Source organism: Rattus norvegicus, chromosome 10, assembly GCF_021556685.1.
Source record: "Rattus norvegicus strain SHRSP/BbbUtx chromosome 10, alternate assembly SHRSP_T2T, whole genome shotgun sequence".
NCBI lineage: Eukaryota > Metazoa > Chordata > Mammalia > Rodentia > Muridae > Rattus > Rattus norvegicus.
The window spans coordinates 55,774,909-55,792,803 of NC_141543.1; the positions used below are offsets into that span (position 1 = coordinate 55,774,909).

The window sequence follows — 17,895 nt, forward strand, 5'->3', positions numbered from 1 at the left end:
CATCTCCCTCTTGGCAGGTTTAGGTGTGCTGTGATGGGGTGGAGATAGGGATGACAGTGACCAGTAACCATCATGGTTTCGGGAAACTCAACCCCAAATAGACACCACTGCAACTTCCCCTCATCTGGATGGGCGTTCCAGTAGGAAAATAATTTCAAATACAAGTTGAGCATCCGTACACCAATATTCCAACATCTGAAATGCTTCAAATTTGACACCTTTTGAGGCCGTCAAGAAGCCATGAGAAGAAAATACATATATAAAATTACATTTAGGCTCTGGGTATGCATGCATATCTAAGACAAAAGTGAATTCTGTGTTTTGATGTGGATCCTACCCTCATGAATAGACACAAATACATAATAAATCTAAACACTTCTGTTCCCCAATATTCTGGGTAAAGGATCGCCAATGAAGCTATTTTATTCCAGTGTCTGTGGAACAGTCTCTTGGTGGTCAGGTGGTCAGGTAGATTGAAGTCTTCTGAAAGGGAAGAGAGGGGCCTAGAGGCTTCTGTCTAGAGAAGAGTATTACAAAACCAGGGTGGAAAGCACTTCCGTATCACTATTCTTCCTTCCCCATTCCATGTGCTCCTCTCCCACTGACATCTCTTAGGGACACATTTGAGACATTTTGTGTGACCCTGGGATTCACCTAACCATTAGATTCATGCAGCGATGATTTTTCCCCCTCTATGGTCCTCAGCTTCACTGGTACTTAGCAGGCAATGCCAGGGATCTCCGGAAAGAAGATGTGAGGTGCATAATGTAGTCTGGGGCCCAGTGTGGGCATCAGGTCAGTGTGGGCATCGGGACAGTGTGAGCATCAGGACAGGAGATGTAGTTTATTAAACCCTTCATTATTCTTTGTAAGTGTGCTTCATAGTTTAGGTATCAATTCCTCCCTTTCACGCACTTGTGGATTTGTCTAGAAGGAGTGAGGACTGAGCTGGAGTTGGGGCTATGTGCTAGCTTCAGGCTGACATGGCAGACATCTGTTGAGGGTAGAAGCAACTGGTGCCTCCTGCTTTACTGAGAACACCTCCTCCTGTCCTCATCCCCCACCCAGGCCCTCTGACGAGTTTGAGATCTGTCCTGCCAGGAGAGTGTTGGCTAATTGTGGATCTCACTGAGTCAATTTACCTTATGCCTGAAACAGAAGAATAGCTACTTGCTCACAAGGTAACTCTAAAAGCTAACATTGTGGGGGTTTTCAGTGCTTCTAAGATCCACAATTGCCTGCACTGAATAGGTTAAGAAGAGACATTAAGAGAATACATCATCAGGTAAGCTGTTTGTGGTGGCATACACTATAATCCCATCACTCAGCCTGAGCCAGGGGTATCCTGAGCTTGAGTCCAGGCTATCCTATATCATGAGACCCTGTCTCATGATAAAACCAGCAGCAGACAGAGTAAGGGGCTGTAAGCAACACCAGCTACAGTAGTGACGATATGAAATCTAAGACTGTGCGGCAGGCTAGTCTGTTTTACCTGGATTGTGTCCAGAGGGCCAGCCAGAGGAGCCTCAGTGGATTTGATGTCTGGGGTTGATCCTCCAGAGCCCTGGGGATCCTCGCTCCGAGCCTGATCTGGGGAAAGCCCATCCCTGCTGCTGTCATCTTCAAAGGCAAATGCATCTGCTGCTTTGGAGAGGCTCACCTCAGTACCTGAGCGAGAGAAAACCAAGACGGAATTGGTGACCTGGATCATCACAGAACTGTTCAGAAACACTGCTAAGTATTGACCCTATGCTGGAGCACACATTTTGCTCTCCCAGTGTAGCGCAGGTCCAGAGAAGAGTGAGAATATATTTTTAAGCGATTAGCTTTTCTACACGAGGACTTCAAAGCTTATCATCGTGCGCTGAACTTTACTTCCAGGCTGAGTCATTTCTCAGCTTATGGAACCTATGTCCTTTTGAAAATAAATCAGGAAAAGCAAAAAGGAATGGACGTGCTGTGAGGCCACTGGAAGATAATTCAGAGCGACTGCCTCTCTCCTTTGGGCTTTCCAGCCTGAGAGAGAGAATCAAAATGACAGCTTGCCAGTTGCTTCATCTTCAAAGATAAAGCTGGGCACACACACGCACAAAATGTTTAGTAGACTTTGCTAATAAGGAGAAGGGAGGCCAGCTACTAAGTTTAAATTCCTAGATGTCAGATTTAGCTAACGTCACCAGAGTTCACATCCAAGCGCCACTCAACTAAAGCATCACTAATTAGAAAAGCCAAAAAAAAAATATGTATCTCAGAAACTTCAACCTGACTCTTATTTTCTCAGTACATGGACTATGTCTTCATGTCTAATATCTTGTGTCTTTGAAAGTTCTTCGGCAGCTCCCACCATCTCCCGGAGGCTTCCTCTGTCCCCAGAGGCTTCCTCTGTGCCCTGGGTGGTCTTCTAGAGCAACAGAGACAATTGTGCTACAAATGGAGGCTGTCCGACCAGATGGAGCTATAACATTATCCTGATCTGTTTCTCACATTTTTACACCACCCATTCCCTGTCCAGTTTACTGTCCCAAACAGGACCCAATGTGCCAAAGCCATGGAGCTCTCCTGACCCCATTCTAAGCACAGCTCTTTCAAAGGAATTTCAGCGTTAGCAGGAGCCTTTCCAGCCCCCGTTCTGCAATCACACTCACAAGAACTTTTGACTCTCACTCAGTGTAGATAAGAGACAGGAGCTCTCACCGCCGCAACGGCTAAGGCTGTGAGGAGCTGGGAGAAATGGAACAAATGTGGTTTGGGGCTTGTCATCGCCACCACTGCTGGCATGTGTCACAGACTCTCATGTGGACATCCGAGTGTCAAATCAGGAAAGAGGCCAGGCAAGGACACGGCAAGTGGAAACTCCAGTGACTAGCCCAGTGGGAAGCCCATTAACCGGGAGGAGCTTAGAGGCCGGGACATCTGCTCTCTGGGTCATGTGTAGAAGTCAATATTGTTGTTATAACTATCAAAGAGGAAGTTTGTGCTAGAAATTCATGTAGCACTAAAAATACCTAATGTGCAAATTCTACTTCACAGTAAAGCCATGGGTCCAATTCCCAGCACTGAAAATGAAATTTTACTTCACACACACACACACACACACACACACACACACACACACACACACGAATATCCTCATTTAAAAAAACAATTGTATAGTATTCCATTGTATTAATGGGAACAATTAATACTTATACTTTGAGGTGGGTATTTTGTGTGTGTGTGTGTGTGTGTGTGTGTGTGTAAATAGACATAGGTAGGGTCTTTGTGCTGAGAAATTGTCTTATCATTTAACAGTAATCCCAACCCATCCTTACACATTTTAGAACAACAACAAAAAAAGTTTGGTGTCAAATGATTGTCCCCAGAAAAACAAATACAGACTAACACAGACTGAACAGGTTATATGTCTATACACACATTTGAATACAATTAGTGAAAAAATAAAAATGTGAAAGATTAAAAAACTGCAGAGAATAATAGAACTCATTTATTGACCTAAAAGCCCAAATAAATAAATGTTAGTATTTTTCATACTTGTGTCCGGAAACTGTTCTCCTCTAGTTAGAAAGACTGGCTGGATATGTGCCAACCTCTTGACTGGAACCCAGAGTCTCTCTTCTCTCCCTTTAAGACTCTTCTCCCGTAGAGCGCTTACCTAGGAAGCGCAAGGCCCTGGGTTCGGTCCCCAGCTCCGAAAAAAAGAACCAAAAAAAAAAAAAAAAAGACTCTTCTCCCAAACACCCACCCCACTCCTCCAGGAATTCAGAGTTAGTCCATATACTGTTCTCAGAACAGTGTAAGCTCTGCGGTCTGTGTGGGTCGTTCTTCCTGCATCAAGATTGACTCCGTACGTTGTCCCTTCTCAGGGGAACCAACACCTGAGTCCTCCTAAAGAAGCTCCTTCTAGTTGCTTCTGAGAACATAGGAATACATTGTCTATCCAACCCATTTGGAAACATCATCGGAGTTTAAGTTACAATTTATATATACATTTAAAGTTTTTATCCCTGTTAAAATCTTTGCGTGTGCCACTGAGGACCAGATAGACAAGAGGAGGTGGGGTGAGTGTCTGCTGCTGCCCACCTGGGAGATCATAGCGAGCCTTTGAGATTTGCCCAGCTCACACCCTGAGCTGACGCTGCATGCGATCCTACCAGCCCCAGGAGCACCATATTCTCTGCCCACCAGAACACTCTGAGACCTTTATTGTCTCAGGCTCTCCCCATTTCTTTCACTATGAGGGGATTGGGTCTTCTTCATGTGGTCTGATGCGTCATGTGACAGAGATGTGTCTGTAAGAATATGGCATCCCAAACGTGCAAAAATTAGGGAGAAATGAACTGAATTGTGAAATTGTCCCACATTCTAACAAGCAAGGAGAAAGAAGTATAATGCTTTTTTTTATTCCAACGTGATGCAATTATGTGTAAAGGAAGGGATAGGAGAGGAGGAGAAGGGGGAGGAGGAGGAGGAAGCAAACGAGAAGGAAGAGGAGGACAAAGGGAGCATGAGAGAGAAAGAGAGGAGGATGCAGATTTCTGTAACAGAGCCAGCTAGCATAAAACAGATTTGTTAGTCCTCAGACAGACCTGGAGAGCCAGGCATCTTCTGAAATCTGTTTGGCTGATGAGGACATGGAAAGTTCTGTTTTCGGAAACTGTTTAGTGACTGAACTGGGGATGGATTCCCAGCCTTTGGACTCTCAGAGTCACTTTACAGAAGAGGGTGGTTAAACCAGTCATCCTCCCTGTTAGCCATACAGCCCTTGGGTGGAGCCATGATCAGCCTGCCTCAGTTGGAGGGCAGAGAGCGCACCAGAGCAACAAAGGATATGCCTCTGTCCACATAAACTGGAGACGTCCCCCATGAGCTGATGCACTGTCCACTGGCAAGGGGCAACCTGAAGCCAAGCCACTAGAATGATTTTAAAAAAGACGTCTAGAAGTAAAGAGCCTGGAATAAGGGGGTAGATGGTATTAGCTTGCTGTCTATCGGTTTCACATTCTTGGCATTGACTAGGACTGACAATTGCGGTACGTATAGTGTTACACAGTGTTTGTGTGGGATTAAGCATGGAGTTAGTAGATAGGTGACTGACAGAAAGGGAGAATGAGCATGGATTATGTACAAATAGTATTTGATTTTGCAGGACAGACTGGAGTAGCCTGAACTTGTCATCTGTGGGGGGTCCCAGCATTAAGCCTCTGTGGATATGGAGGAATGACTTTCTGTAATCAGTTCTATTTTTCCCACAGAGTCTGAAGGGAGTGGGTTCTCAACTGTTTCATCCACTTGCACCCTTCACACTTCAAGAGGAGTAGAGGTGATCAGATAAGATATGGTAAAGAGGCTGAAAGTCAGGAGAGAGAGAGAGGTTGTCTGTATCTCCCTGGGACAATCAGAGAATCTGTCACAGAGATGTGGCCTGGAGAGTGTCCATGGCAGTTAGACAGAGGAGCTGCTGATGCAAAGTTGTCTAAGAACTCTTGGAGAGGAGGGGGCTTGGGTAGACCCTAAAATGACTGTCAGCTATGGACAGGACAACGGGAGGGTGCAGGGGCTTGGATGGTGGCAGAGGGAGGAAGAGACGCAAGAGGGACCGATGAACAGAATTGGTGTAGGGAGGCAAAGAAGAAACTCTATTAGCTAAGGGAGAGAACTATTCTAGGAGCCACATCCTACAGAGTTATAGCCTAGGAGACTACACCATCAAACCTTCTACCAAATCAGTTAGAGTTTCCCTGCTTAAGCCAGTAAAACGAGGAAGCCACAAGCACACGCAACAGAACACATAGAAGTTGTTCACATCCACAAAAAGAAGCAGGGTGAGTGCCACAGCCCCAAACGTGATGTCTGATACCCAGAAAACATGATGTAGCCAGCTCAGGTTCTGCCAACAGGTTCATTTGAGGACCACCAATGGCTGTGCCTTCATATGGGCCACCCCAGTTCCATCACCATCAGGTTTGCAAGTGATTTAGGTTTGCCACTCTCTGGGCAGAAGAGACTCTTCTTCTGCCCAGGGAGCCTCCACATAGCTACACAGCTGTTCAGTTCAGGCTTATTGAAGAATCCCTCAGAGCTGCTGCTGCTGCTGCTACCACTGTCTTACTTTCACAAGATGCTTGAGGCCCTTGTGGGTTCTAGAGTTGGAAACACTTGGGCACTTTCCTTTTCTTGGTTCTGTCACCTCAGAAGGAATTTGAATATTGGCAACTTACTGGGGCTCAGTTTCCCTATCTGTAAAATGGGAATAATGAATAGACCTACCTCTCTAGGTTTTAGAAAATAATATCCCCAAAGCACTGAGTCCCAGCCTGACGTGAACTGTTCAATCATGTCTAGCTGTTATGGTAACTGATACTGTTTTTGTTAGGAGCATCTGCCATTCTCAAGTTTACCATTGTAAAAAACAAAAAGACCACCCAGGAAGCAGTTTATTCTATGGTCAGCCTCTTAAACGTCAGTGAAACTCCATGGCAAGGAAAACTCATTTGTCCACAGAGAATCATTCTGGGAAAATACAGACTCAGCTTTCCTAGGGTAAGAAGAAACTCTGTCCTGGACAGACTGCCCTCTTTGTTGGGTCAAGCCACACTGCTGCAGATAGGGACACAGGTCACCTTTTGGTCACCTTATCTGTGTCCTTGTGGAACATTCACATTGATTGCACTGCATTATGACCCTGGGCCTCTGCTCCAATCTCCCACGACAAGAGGCTGGCTGAGAACTGCTGGAGAGCAGAGTGCTGGCTATTGTCCCTCCAGACACATCAGGCAGTGTGATGACAAGGACCTGCTCTGAGAAGCCCTGACATCATCCTCCGGCTATGCCCACAGGACTGGCTCTTGGCACCAGCCCCTTGGGACCTCGACTCCCCCATTCCCTGGAAGCGATTAGATGAATGAGTCAGCTGTACTTTCCTGTGGACGCACGTTTAACATTCCAAGATTAAATGAGATAATTGGAGGCCTGGTTACTCTCTCCCTAGAACCTGCACCCAGGGCTGTGAAGGCAGGGTGGGGCACAATGGGAGAGTGCACCTCCTGATTTTCTACCATGGAGGAGTTAGCATCCTGAAGGGTGGGGGGAGTGGTGGAGCTGTTTTTATTTGAGGACAAACTGACCATCCCTAACATCCTCCAGAATGAGAAAGAAGCAAAGTGTTTCCCAGGGGAAAATGCCACAGGTCATTCACACAGACGTATATGTTGTTTTTAATCCTGCCCATTGTCAAGGAGACTTGATGAGACCCAACAACACACTATATATAGTCTCTAACAACACACACTATAATATATAGTCTATGGCCTGGTGGATCCTCTAGCTGAAGCTTAACTGTACTCAAAGGACATCAGATGTCTTTGTTATAAAGTGGATGTGAATTGGTACCCTGAGAGATGAGTTCCATTTTCTCAGATCCATGACACCTCAGAAACTCCCCTTGCGTCTCTTGACTAGACGTCTCATAACTCAGGAGAAGTGCTAACTTCTATGTGTATGTGTCACATGTCAGTTCTAGGAACAAAGAACAGTGTGAACATGACATACTCCCCTTGTCCCCTTCATGGGACAGCACCCAATATCCCTGTGTGTCACCTGTCAATACCTCCTGCTACCCCTCAGGGATCTTGCAAGATATCCCCAACTAACGGCCCTCCTCCTCTCAGGAGTGCCAAGATGGATTCTGCGAAACTGATGGTGTTCAGGTCACCCGGCATCATCCATGCAGAATCAAAGGGCCACTTTCTTCCCTTAGGACCCACCCTACCCTTCCCAATCTGCCAGCTCCCCAATTTTAAAACCCTACCCTACTTTTCCCAGAGTTTTTCCTCAGAAAAGCATTTGACATACATGCCAGGGTGTATTTCTTTCCCCTAAGGATCATTTGTACTTTGGAAGTGATTTCTCATTGTGGAATGGTAGAATTTTGTCCGTGAGAAAGTAGGGCATGCCAAGGCAAACAACCCTACCATCTGGCATAGGGCCATTGTTATTGTATATCTGGCTTTAAAAATGCATGATCAGTGTCAAAACTCCTTGGTCTCTGAGCATGGACTAGGTTCTGAGTGAGTTAGAGAGGCTGATTTTGAATTAAGTCTGAGGGTCACAGACAAAGACATGTTGAATAAAGAGGCCTTCAGAAACATGACAGCTGGAAATGGATGGCCCTGGCAGGTCACACATTGGTTTCTATATTTAAAGGTTATGGTGATAAAATGAATTTATCTTTGACAACAGAGCTACATATTCTAAAACACTGGGTGAATGGAAACTGAAGTGCTGACTTAGATGGAAAACCTGGTCCAGTCCAAAGACAAGGTTAGAAACCTTGCAATTGTAGCTGGAGTCCAGGGTCCTCCTACTTTTTGAGGACTCCAGCTGGGTTTGGTTTGACTCAAGCCAGGAGTCAAGCATCTGGACAAAACCCAGCTTCCTCTGGAGCTAAGGGATGCTGGCATCCTGTGAAGAAACTATTTAATGATCATGTAATTAGAAACTATTAACACGTGAGAAGAACCCAGGGCTCTCAGTATTGAGGAGCACCTGAGTAATAACGGCCACTTGTAAACCTAACAAGGCCATTCTGCATTATGTAGAGAAGTTATCATTCCCGTGGACATGGTGTTGGTTATAAGCCATGTCCTGACCTGATGAGGTTTTTCACAAAAGGATGATACACGCAATCAGATGCTCTCTGAGGGGTGGTCTCACGTCTGAGCTTTATCTTCCTGCACATTATGCTGTTCCAGAGATATGAGAATGAGCCCAGCTAGAGTCTCTAAAACTATATTCAGAGAAGAAACCCACAATTCAGAAGGGGGATCAATAGTTGGCATCCTATAAGAAGGAAAAGTCTGTGGTAGGAAAAGGGTTGGGGTTGTTCAGCTACTAGAGAGTGACCTGGGAATGATGAGAAAACCTCAGGTGGGAAGGCTCACTGTCAAAGTGTCCTTTCTTGTGTTAAGAAAGGTTCTAGATCATTCTATCTTAGGTTTTGATTAATCCTGGAGGGAGGGAGACAATGACATAGTAGGCCTCTCAAGTCTGGCAGGAACATAGAAACACAGCTGGAGAGAGAACCACAAAGTATAAACACAACTGGACCGGCACGTGCACGAAGAAGAGGAAATACTCAGACTCTGGGGCTGATAGAAAACACCACACAAGCTCATCCCTGCCTGGCCACAGAGGGGATGTGGTCCCCAGGAGTAATAGGCCAGAGAACAGGCTGGGTCATCTCTACTGCTGGGAGGGCTCCAGCTGCTGTTTGTACAGACAGCTGGACTCCAGGCAGCCTAGTGATGTTTCTAGTATATGGTCAAGTCTAGAAGGGGCATAGGGATGGGGGTGGAGGGACAAGGACTCTATTGTGTGCTAGTACCCACTTCTGGAATTTTCTTAGACTAAAACAAATGTATTTGTAGCCACCTTCTCCAGCTATTCCTTGTCTATTCTGCACAGATTCCCTACCATAGAGCAGCCTTGAGCTCATCCCTCTGCTCTTTCTATATTGGTTTGTCATGCCCTGAACTGCTACCGCATTTAGCAGCCTTGACCGTGATACTTAGCACACTTGCAGCTTCTGATCACTGATCAAGAGTTTAGATTGGGGTCTGGCACATCAGAAGAGAGTCAGCAGCTATTAGGAAGAAATGCATCCATTTCCACGCAATCTTATGCAGTCTGTCAGTTTAGATCCCCGTATGTGTTGAAGATGTGTGAGTTTGTGCTTTCGCCTGCACTAAGACCCACCGGAAGGTGCCACTGAGTATCTGTTTTTGCGTAATTGGGGGGCTCCCTCATATCCAGCAGTTAAAACAAGAATTTGTCACTTTTCTACCCCACTCCTCCACTTGTATCCCTGCCTTGATGAGCAGTGGCATCATTAACCTTGTTCAAGAGAGAAACCCATGTATTCCAGGGCAATCAATTAGCATGCGATGTTGGTCATATCACACTCTCTTTTCATACACTCAAATGTAAGACTTTTCCCAACTCATCAGCTCTCAGCAAACAAGTGTGTCAGCCTTCCAATGGAGTTCTGACACACACACACACACACACACACACACACACACACACACACACACCCCACACACACATTCAGTTTTGGCTCCCCAGAACCAAACTTCCTGTGCTATTACCTTTTTTTTAATCCCTCAAAAATTATGTTTTCTCACCTGGACAATGGTGGTGCACACCTGCAATCCAAGCACTCAGGAAACAGAGGCAGGTGGATCTCGAGTTCAAGGCCAGCCTGATCTACAGGGCAAGTTCCAGGACAGTTACATAGGGCTGTTCAGGGCTATGCAGAGAAACCCTGTCTTAAAAACAACAACAACAAACTAAGATAGATAGATAGATAGATAGATAGATAGATAGATAGATAGATAGATAGATAGATAGATAAAAATAAACAAGAAAGTTATGTTTTCTCTAGCTAGGGAATTTAATGTTTTCTCTAGCTAGGGAATTTAAAAAATGGTTCTATCAGTATCCTTGACTGAGAAGAACTGAGATCTTGGAAGACACGCTGTAAACTGCTTTTAGAATTTAACCAACTTTTCTTCCATTACTGCCCCGCCTTCCTTCCTTCAGGGCTCAGCTGGGACTCAGAGCAGGTTCCTGGTGGACTCCTGATAATTGGTAAGTAAGTCTTCAGCATCTAGCTAGGTTTTTTGTTTGTTTGTTTGTGAGGTGTGTGTGTGTGTGTGTGTGTGTGTGTGTGTGTGTGTGTGTGTGTGTATGCGTGCCTGTTGTGCACATGTATGGACTGTGTGAGGAGTTCAGAAGGGCTATCAGTATCAGTTCTTCGTCAATCACCCTGTTCCTTATATTTTGAGGCAGACTTGCTCACTGAAACCGGAGCTTGCTGGTTTGGCTAGACCTACTGGCTAGCGAGCCTCAGGGATCCTCTTCTCTCCCTTTCCCCAGTGTTAGGATCACTGGTATGTGCCTCTGAACCTGGCTTTTTATGTGGGTGCCGGTTTTCATGTCTGTGCCAACAGAGCCATCTCCCCAGCCCCTACCTCATTCCTTCCATCAATCATTTGTGTCTACCTGCAACAAACCACCATAAGACACAGTGATTAGTGCAACAGAGAGAATTACAGATGAGGCAGATGAGGCTCTGTGAGAGAGGGACAGTATCTGCAGTTGTGTGGCCCAGGGTCACAGAGCTGGGGTTCAAGGCCAAGCTGGTACATCCCAAAGCTCTGCTTTGTGGTGGTCGTGGGTGCATCTCAGTGCCAGGGGCACTTGCTTTAGCATTTGTGAGGCCCTGGATTCAACTCCCAGCAGGAAAAAAAATAAAGAGAAAAAGAAGCAAACAAGAACAACAGCTCTAGAAAGCAAAGAGCAAACCATGTGTGCAGCTGTCCTCAGACAGCTTCTCAGCAAGCTGGACCTGAGGCGAACTGAATTCAAGCAAAGATATGGAGCCAATGGATCTTAAGAATAGAATCAGAAACTTCTTTATAAGAAAAGAACCAGACTGACTTCTAGTGAAGTTCACTAGGAGAGAGGAAGAGACAATACCCTGAATGTAGTAACTAACAGTTAATTAACATGAGAAAATGGAAACCAGGTTCAGAGATACCTAGAACTACAGTGGCCAACACCACATACTACTGGAGACCCATGGACTTGGATGTGCAGGAGGAGGAGGAGAATTCCCAGCATGGGGTAAATCATACAACCAATATAAGGTAAAGATTTGAATACACATGTAACTATGAGCGTCACCATAGAAAGTCATCGAAGAACAACTCTCAGGACAGAGACCAGGCAGGCTTTGAAGACATGAGCTGGGAGCAGTCATGAAACCGATCATGAGACCACACTTTCTGTCACTCAGACAACTTCAAAGGCAATTATCAATTATCTTGTGACATGTATGTGGATAAGTCACCCACAACTAATGACAATTTGACTTCACGATAATGCCAAAGCTGTAGGCTTTCAGGAGGAACTTTACTGAGTAATTTCATGTTTTCCTGGGCCAGCTATACCCTCTTCAATTCTCTCGGTCTGCTGGTGGCAACCGTAGTCAGCCACAGTCCTCACAGTGTGAAACAAGCCCCTCTCCACAGTGTGGTGAGGGTGGGATGGTCTAGGCAGGGATTTGCAGGAGTTGTGAGCATATTTTCAGCTTGGGATGTGTCTATTTGCACGTGACCTCACCGTACCACTAGGAGCATCTGCGTGGTTTTGACGTTTAAATCTGGCCAGAATGTTGGAACAAAAACATTAGAGAGCAGCATTATTCACGAATGCTGTGACAGGATGGCTATTTATCAAAGGCTCTGTTCCCCTTTCCACAGTGTGGAGTTTCTGCTGTGGAAACAGATGTGGCTCAGCCAGGGGGACCTTTCTCAGCCTACGCACTGGTCTCACAGCGAGCCTAGTGTAAGCGAGGTTTCATTTTTAGATTTCACTTGCTAGAACGAGTGGGTGACAAAGCGCCACACTCCGCTTCTAAAGAAAGTTTTATTGGAAGACAGCCATACCCGTTTGTTTACTTGTTGCCATGGTCACACACCCCCCAAGGGTGCGTGGAGCCTATAGTTTACTATCTGGTCCTTTAAGAAAAGGAGCCATCCTGCCTGGAGGATGGTGGGGGATGGTGGAGGATGATAGGGCAGTCAGAGTAAGGAGTCTGAAATGGAGGACTCCTCTTGGTGGAATGCTCTTCCTGGACTGTTAGAACAATAAACAAATGCCTTGACATACCAACCAATATCAAAATCGGTGTGGATACCTAAGTAAAACCATAGCAATTTCTAAAAACAGAATCAGGAGAGGTGGCTTCCGGGAGTGTTGGGTCAATTCAGAAAGGAAGCAATAGCATGTGACTTTGTCACAGGCAGAAACTGTCTGGGCATGTCACTGGTCACTGTCACTTCCCACCCTTTGCAAGCAATTTGCTTGGTATCTTCTTCAAATCATCCTTATAGGAGAATACCAAAGGCACCTGTCATATAGGAGGGTGGGTGACTAGAGACGGACAGCTAACAGAGAACCAGAGTGAAAACTTGTGTGCATCGAGCCCTGGCAATGCAAATAAACACAATGCAGATGGCATGACTTGCTGTAACCTTTATCAAACAGGGTCTTGTTGTCCAGCCCAGTCTGGCTCATGTTTGCTACCTCTGGCTCCTATGAAGACATGTCAACCTATCAGTAATAATGGGATTCTGCTAAGCAAGAGACGCATGACTATTCGATAGCCTCAAACGTCATTATTTATTGTGCATATATGAATGATATAGGTTTTATATGCCATATACATAATTGATATATAAGGTATGTGTTTCTCCTGCCCATTTAAAAACAGTCACCCTGCTATATCTATGTAGTAAAACTTTATTTTATTTATTTTTGTTTATCATCTGCAAATTTTTTATCAAATTGATATAATCTACAAATCTATATACATCTTGGCATTGTTAAATGACGTACAAAAACTATTGAAATGGTAGTTTGCATGCATGGTTTTAGCACGCCATGAATTGTATAATACATAGGTTTTCAACTACCAGCCAGTGCACACAAATGGAGCAGGAAACACGCTTCATGTGTAAACATAGACATTTCCACTTAAACAAGATGAACTGAGAAATGTATTGGGACTATTAAGAAAATCTTTAAAGATGCTAAGAAAGGTAAATATGCAAAATGTATGTTTCCCATGTCACAGGACCTGACTTATGACTTTGTTATGGGAAATAGAAGGATTGAATGAATGGAAAGGGACTTTGTGTTTCTGAGTTGGGAGGATCCACATGCTTTAAACACATGCATTCACTGTTAATTAAGCTGTAAAGGGGTTGCATTCCCAAGCAAATTTTGACAGGAGCAAAAGTAAACGTGTGAAAAACTGTCCCTAAGTTTTATCTCTAGCATACTTCTGTAAGAAGCCAGGATACGATAGACAAAGAAGACCAATGTGAAGAAGTTTGGGAAGCTAAATGTCAGAGTAAATTATAAAATCCATCACAAAATTCTAGACAAAGCAAAATGACATGTGCATCTTCATCTAAGTCTTGACATCTTTGCAGAGGCACTTAGATTTCAAATGTGAAAACGAGGGACTTTATAGGTGTAGTCGACGATGTAAAAAGTCTATATCCTTGATCTGGAAAATATTTTCAATGCAAACAAGTTTAGAAACTATGAAGAAAAAGATAAAAAGATGACAGAGAAACTTGGAAGCACTGTGTGTAAAATCAGGATGCACAGGCTGACAGGCTGGTAAAATGTCTGCCACACTAATGAAAGACGTGGGGTTGTTTGTTTGTTTGTTTGTTTGTTTCTGTATAAGTACAACATACACAGAGAGACACAGGCACCAGGAAGAACAAAGAAAGGGATACCGGCTAGCAACGCAAAATCTCAGGGGAAACTGCAAAGTCAGTGTGAGGCAAAAGTGCAGATTAAAAATCTTTAGGCTCTAGTAGAGAAATAAGTGACAATTTTATAGTCATGGAATAGAATGTTCTAGAAATGATGAGAGCCGCTGAATGGCGTTGTCCTACCCCTTTCCTGTCTGATGAAGCAGTGATGAGGAGCATGCACTCCTGAGAACAGTAGGTCACGTTCAAAGACATTCAGTGTGGAGGCAACATGTGAAGAGGACAGCCGGTCACTGGAAGAGGATCCAGTGACTCTCCTGGAGTCCCTATTTCCATAGTTACACATCCCCAAGGCAGCATCCACATTGTCTTTGAACGGATGTGTATGACCAAGTTGTAGACCAACTCAAAGGTAACTCACAATAAATACAGTTAGCGTAGGATGTCCTGGCACATGTTTCTGATGACATATTGAGATACTTAAATATCTATTGGCAAATAGTATCTTATAAGTTCCCCCCAGGACACCTATGGGTCTAACTGAAAAAGAAAATCTGTCTCCCCTCTCCCCTCTCCTCTGCTTACCCAGGTCCAACTTTGCTTAGACGAACTCTAAGCAAAGTATTTGCAGGCTGCTCAGATTCACCTGAGGTCAGTTGGTCAAACAGTCTAAGGAATGAACTATGTTTTTGAAGAAACTAACCCGTGAGTGTATCATTTTGTCTATGAGTGTTTGGCCTTGGGGATGTCACCTAAGAATTGTCAGTTTCACATGTATCTTATATTTTTGGTTGTGAGCCTAGCCTTTAACGGCTGAGCCATCTCTCCAGCCCCACATGTATCTTAATGTGAGCTTTGCTTGAGAAAGCCTGGACCTTGTCATCCCCATCTCTACCACCCCACACAGCAGCCAAATGGCTCTTTCTATTGTACCAGGTCTCAACACAGTTCGCTCATTCATTAGTTTGGTTTGTAGATCTCACTTGGAGCCCAGATTGAGCTTGACATCATAGCAATCCTCCTGTCTCAGCCTCTCAAGCGCTGGGATCATAGGTGTGAGCCGTCATTGCTGACTCCTTCCCTGTCTTCCCTCCCACCTCTGCCTATTTAACAGGAAGTAGAAGATGGTGGACCTCTGGGTATGGGGTATATGCTTGGGGAACAACCCATGTCATGGGTCTACCAGTGGGATGCTCAGAACGAGGTTCCCAGATTGCCAGAGCTATGGCTGCTCTGGCATTCACAAGTGTGGGATGGGCATGCCTCCCTTTCCCCGACCCAAACTACCTTTTATAGCCTCTTTCACGGAAGAATCCATAGGCAGAATGTTCTTCTCCACCAGTTCCAAGGGCCCTGGGCGGAGAGCAATCTTCTCGTTGAGGTCATCTGCAAGGCGGGCTCTCTTCAGCTTCATCTGAGCAGTTGGAATGGATCTTTCTGCCGTGGAGGCTGCAAGGTTGAAACAGACAGGATCCGTTTTAGAACTCGGTGTCATTTTGTTTGGTTTGGTTTTCTGGCTGCTGGTTACAAAACACTGTGTCACACCATGCTCTACCATTTTGATAATTTTTCAATGCGAGCATCATCACTTCACAGGGATTAGCACCAGAGAGCAGACACTTCCAAATATAGGCAAATGAAGATGCACAGGAAAACTGGAGAAACTCGCCTTGAGAGGATTTTTTTTTTTTAAAAAATGCTATTTGGCAATTTTGTAAGCAAGCAGTCCATGGGTCCCTGTGGCTTGCTTGACCTTAGGTTCCTAGCTTTTGAGAGCAACTGGCACAGACTGGGTGTGCAGCAAACAAGATCTCCTGGTAATAGTGTGTGTGTGTGACCTTCTAGTGGTTTTAGCTTTGTCAGTATTGTGATACTAAGAGGCAAATGTTCAGATCTGTTGTAAAAGGCGAGAGAGAGAGAGAGAGAGAGAGAGAGAGAGAGAGAGAAGAGAGAGAGAGGGAGAGAGAGAGAGAGGGAGAGAGAGAGAAGAGAGAGAGAGAGGGAGAGAGAGAGAGAGAGAGAGAGAGAGAGAGAGAGAGAGAGATAGGCAGAGAGGCAGAGAGAGACTAGTGTGTCTTTGCTACATCAGGGAGCTAACTCCTAATTTCTGTTTGGGAGACTAGAAGGCTCCATGGAAGAGACAACTCACAGAATGAAGGGCTGCTGGACTGTAGCACCTCTGTGCACCCCAGTATCATACATGCCAAGGGTGTGTGTGAGAAAATAAAATGAGCTGGAAATTCCGCACCAGGCGTCTGCCTTCCCAAGTTGTTTGTTTTTATTATTAGATCTATACTTTTTCTTCCCAGAGCTGGACCGTGGATGCACATATTTACATGTTTAGTTTGAGTTCCCAGAATTTTGTCTATGAATACTGCTTTTCTTTCCTGCTGTTTTGACTAAACACCCTCTAAGCTTTTTCTTATTAAATCATTATTCCTCCAAGCCCTTGGTCTGGTTGCTATGTGATATTACACTCAGCAGAAGATCCCCCAATTTACTTGGGGGATCACCGATTGCTGAATTTTTTTTAACCAACTTCAATATTTCACCTCCAAGTAACTCTCTGTTAAACACCACTGTATACAAACCTTTACAAGCTCAAGACACATAGTCAAGGCGTTTGACACACTCTGCCAAACTGTCCTGTAGCAACACCGACCGGGCAGCACCCCACCAGCCGGGTGCAAATGCCTGCATCTCATGCATTCTGGTCACACGCAATATTTATTTTTATTTGCTAACTCGACCACAGAGAGGTCTGTATCTCATTTGAAATGGAGTCTCTCCTGCTATTTGTATAGCTGTAATTTTGTGCTGACACAGCACCGGTTCCCAGGGTCTTCAGAGATGTCACTGTGAAGAAGGTAAAAATGTTGTTACGTATGCCTGAGGGCCCTTAGAACTCTTCACGGCCTTTCCTCTGCGTTGTGCGCCATCTGCTACTTTCTGTCTTACAGCATCTTGCTTACTCCACGGTTGGAGAGAAAGTCAGTAAGCCAGCAAAATCAGAGATGATGCTGACCAATGGGGAAAGGCTTGCAGTTCCACTCTATCTCGGGGCCTTTCTTGTCCTGGAAAGCTGCATCCAGTCTTGGAAGGAAATATGCGTTCTGGAGCGAGCACGATGCTGCTGGGTGCATGCTGCCCCTCCACCTTAAATGCTCTTCCTTCTTCCTGAACTTGCTCCCTGCTTCCTATGCAAAGGTCCTTGCTTTCCCTTCTCCGGGCCATTCTGAGTCAGATGTCTCCCTTCCATGGCCTCCCCTGCACTTTGAGAATGCCATGCACTTTCTCTCTCGTGCTGGGTTCTGAATGCTGATTCTTGTGCCTACCTCCTCTGCTACCCTGGGAAGTTCTCTAAGAGTAGAAACCCATGTCTTACTCATCTCAGCACTCACACAGTCAGCCAGCCATCACCAGCGCAGCACTTTCTCACCGAGCAAATATTTCACAGGAAATGTCAGAGCAGAGGCTGAAAATCTCTGAAGGTGGGCCCCAGTGGTCTGAGGGTCCCTACTGCAGGAATGGCATCTCCTTC

General features: G+C 45.1%; 1 protein-coding gene across 5 annotated transcripts in view; it reads right to left on the reverse strand.

The window, feature by feature from the left end:
• The window catches only part of Myocd (myocardin), a 94,475-nt gene that overhangs the window by 28,574 nt on the left and 48,006 nt on the right, over positions 1-17,895 (reverse strand). For all 5 annotated transcript variants that reach the window (NM_182667.4, NM_001414232.2, XM_087569778.1 and 2 more), the window contains 2 exon segments: positions 1,493-1,668; positions 15,642-15,803. In NM_182667.4, coding sequence (NP_872608.1) covers positions 1,493-1,668; positions 15,642-15,803 — 338 coding nt within the window.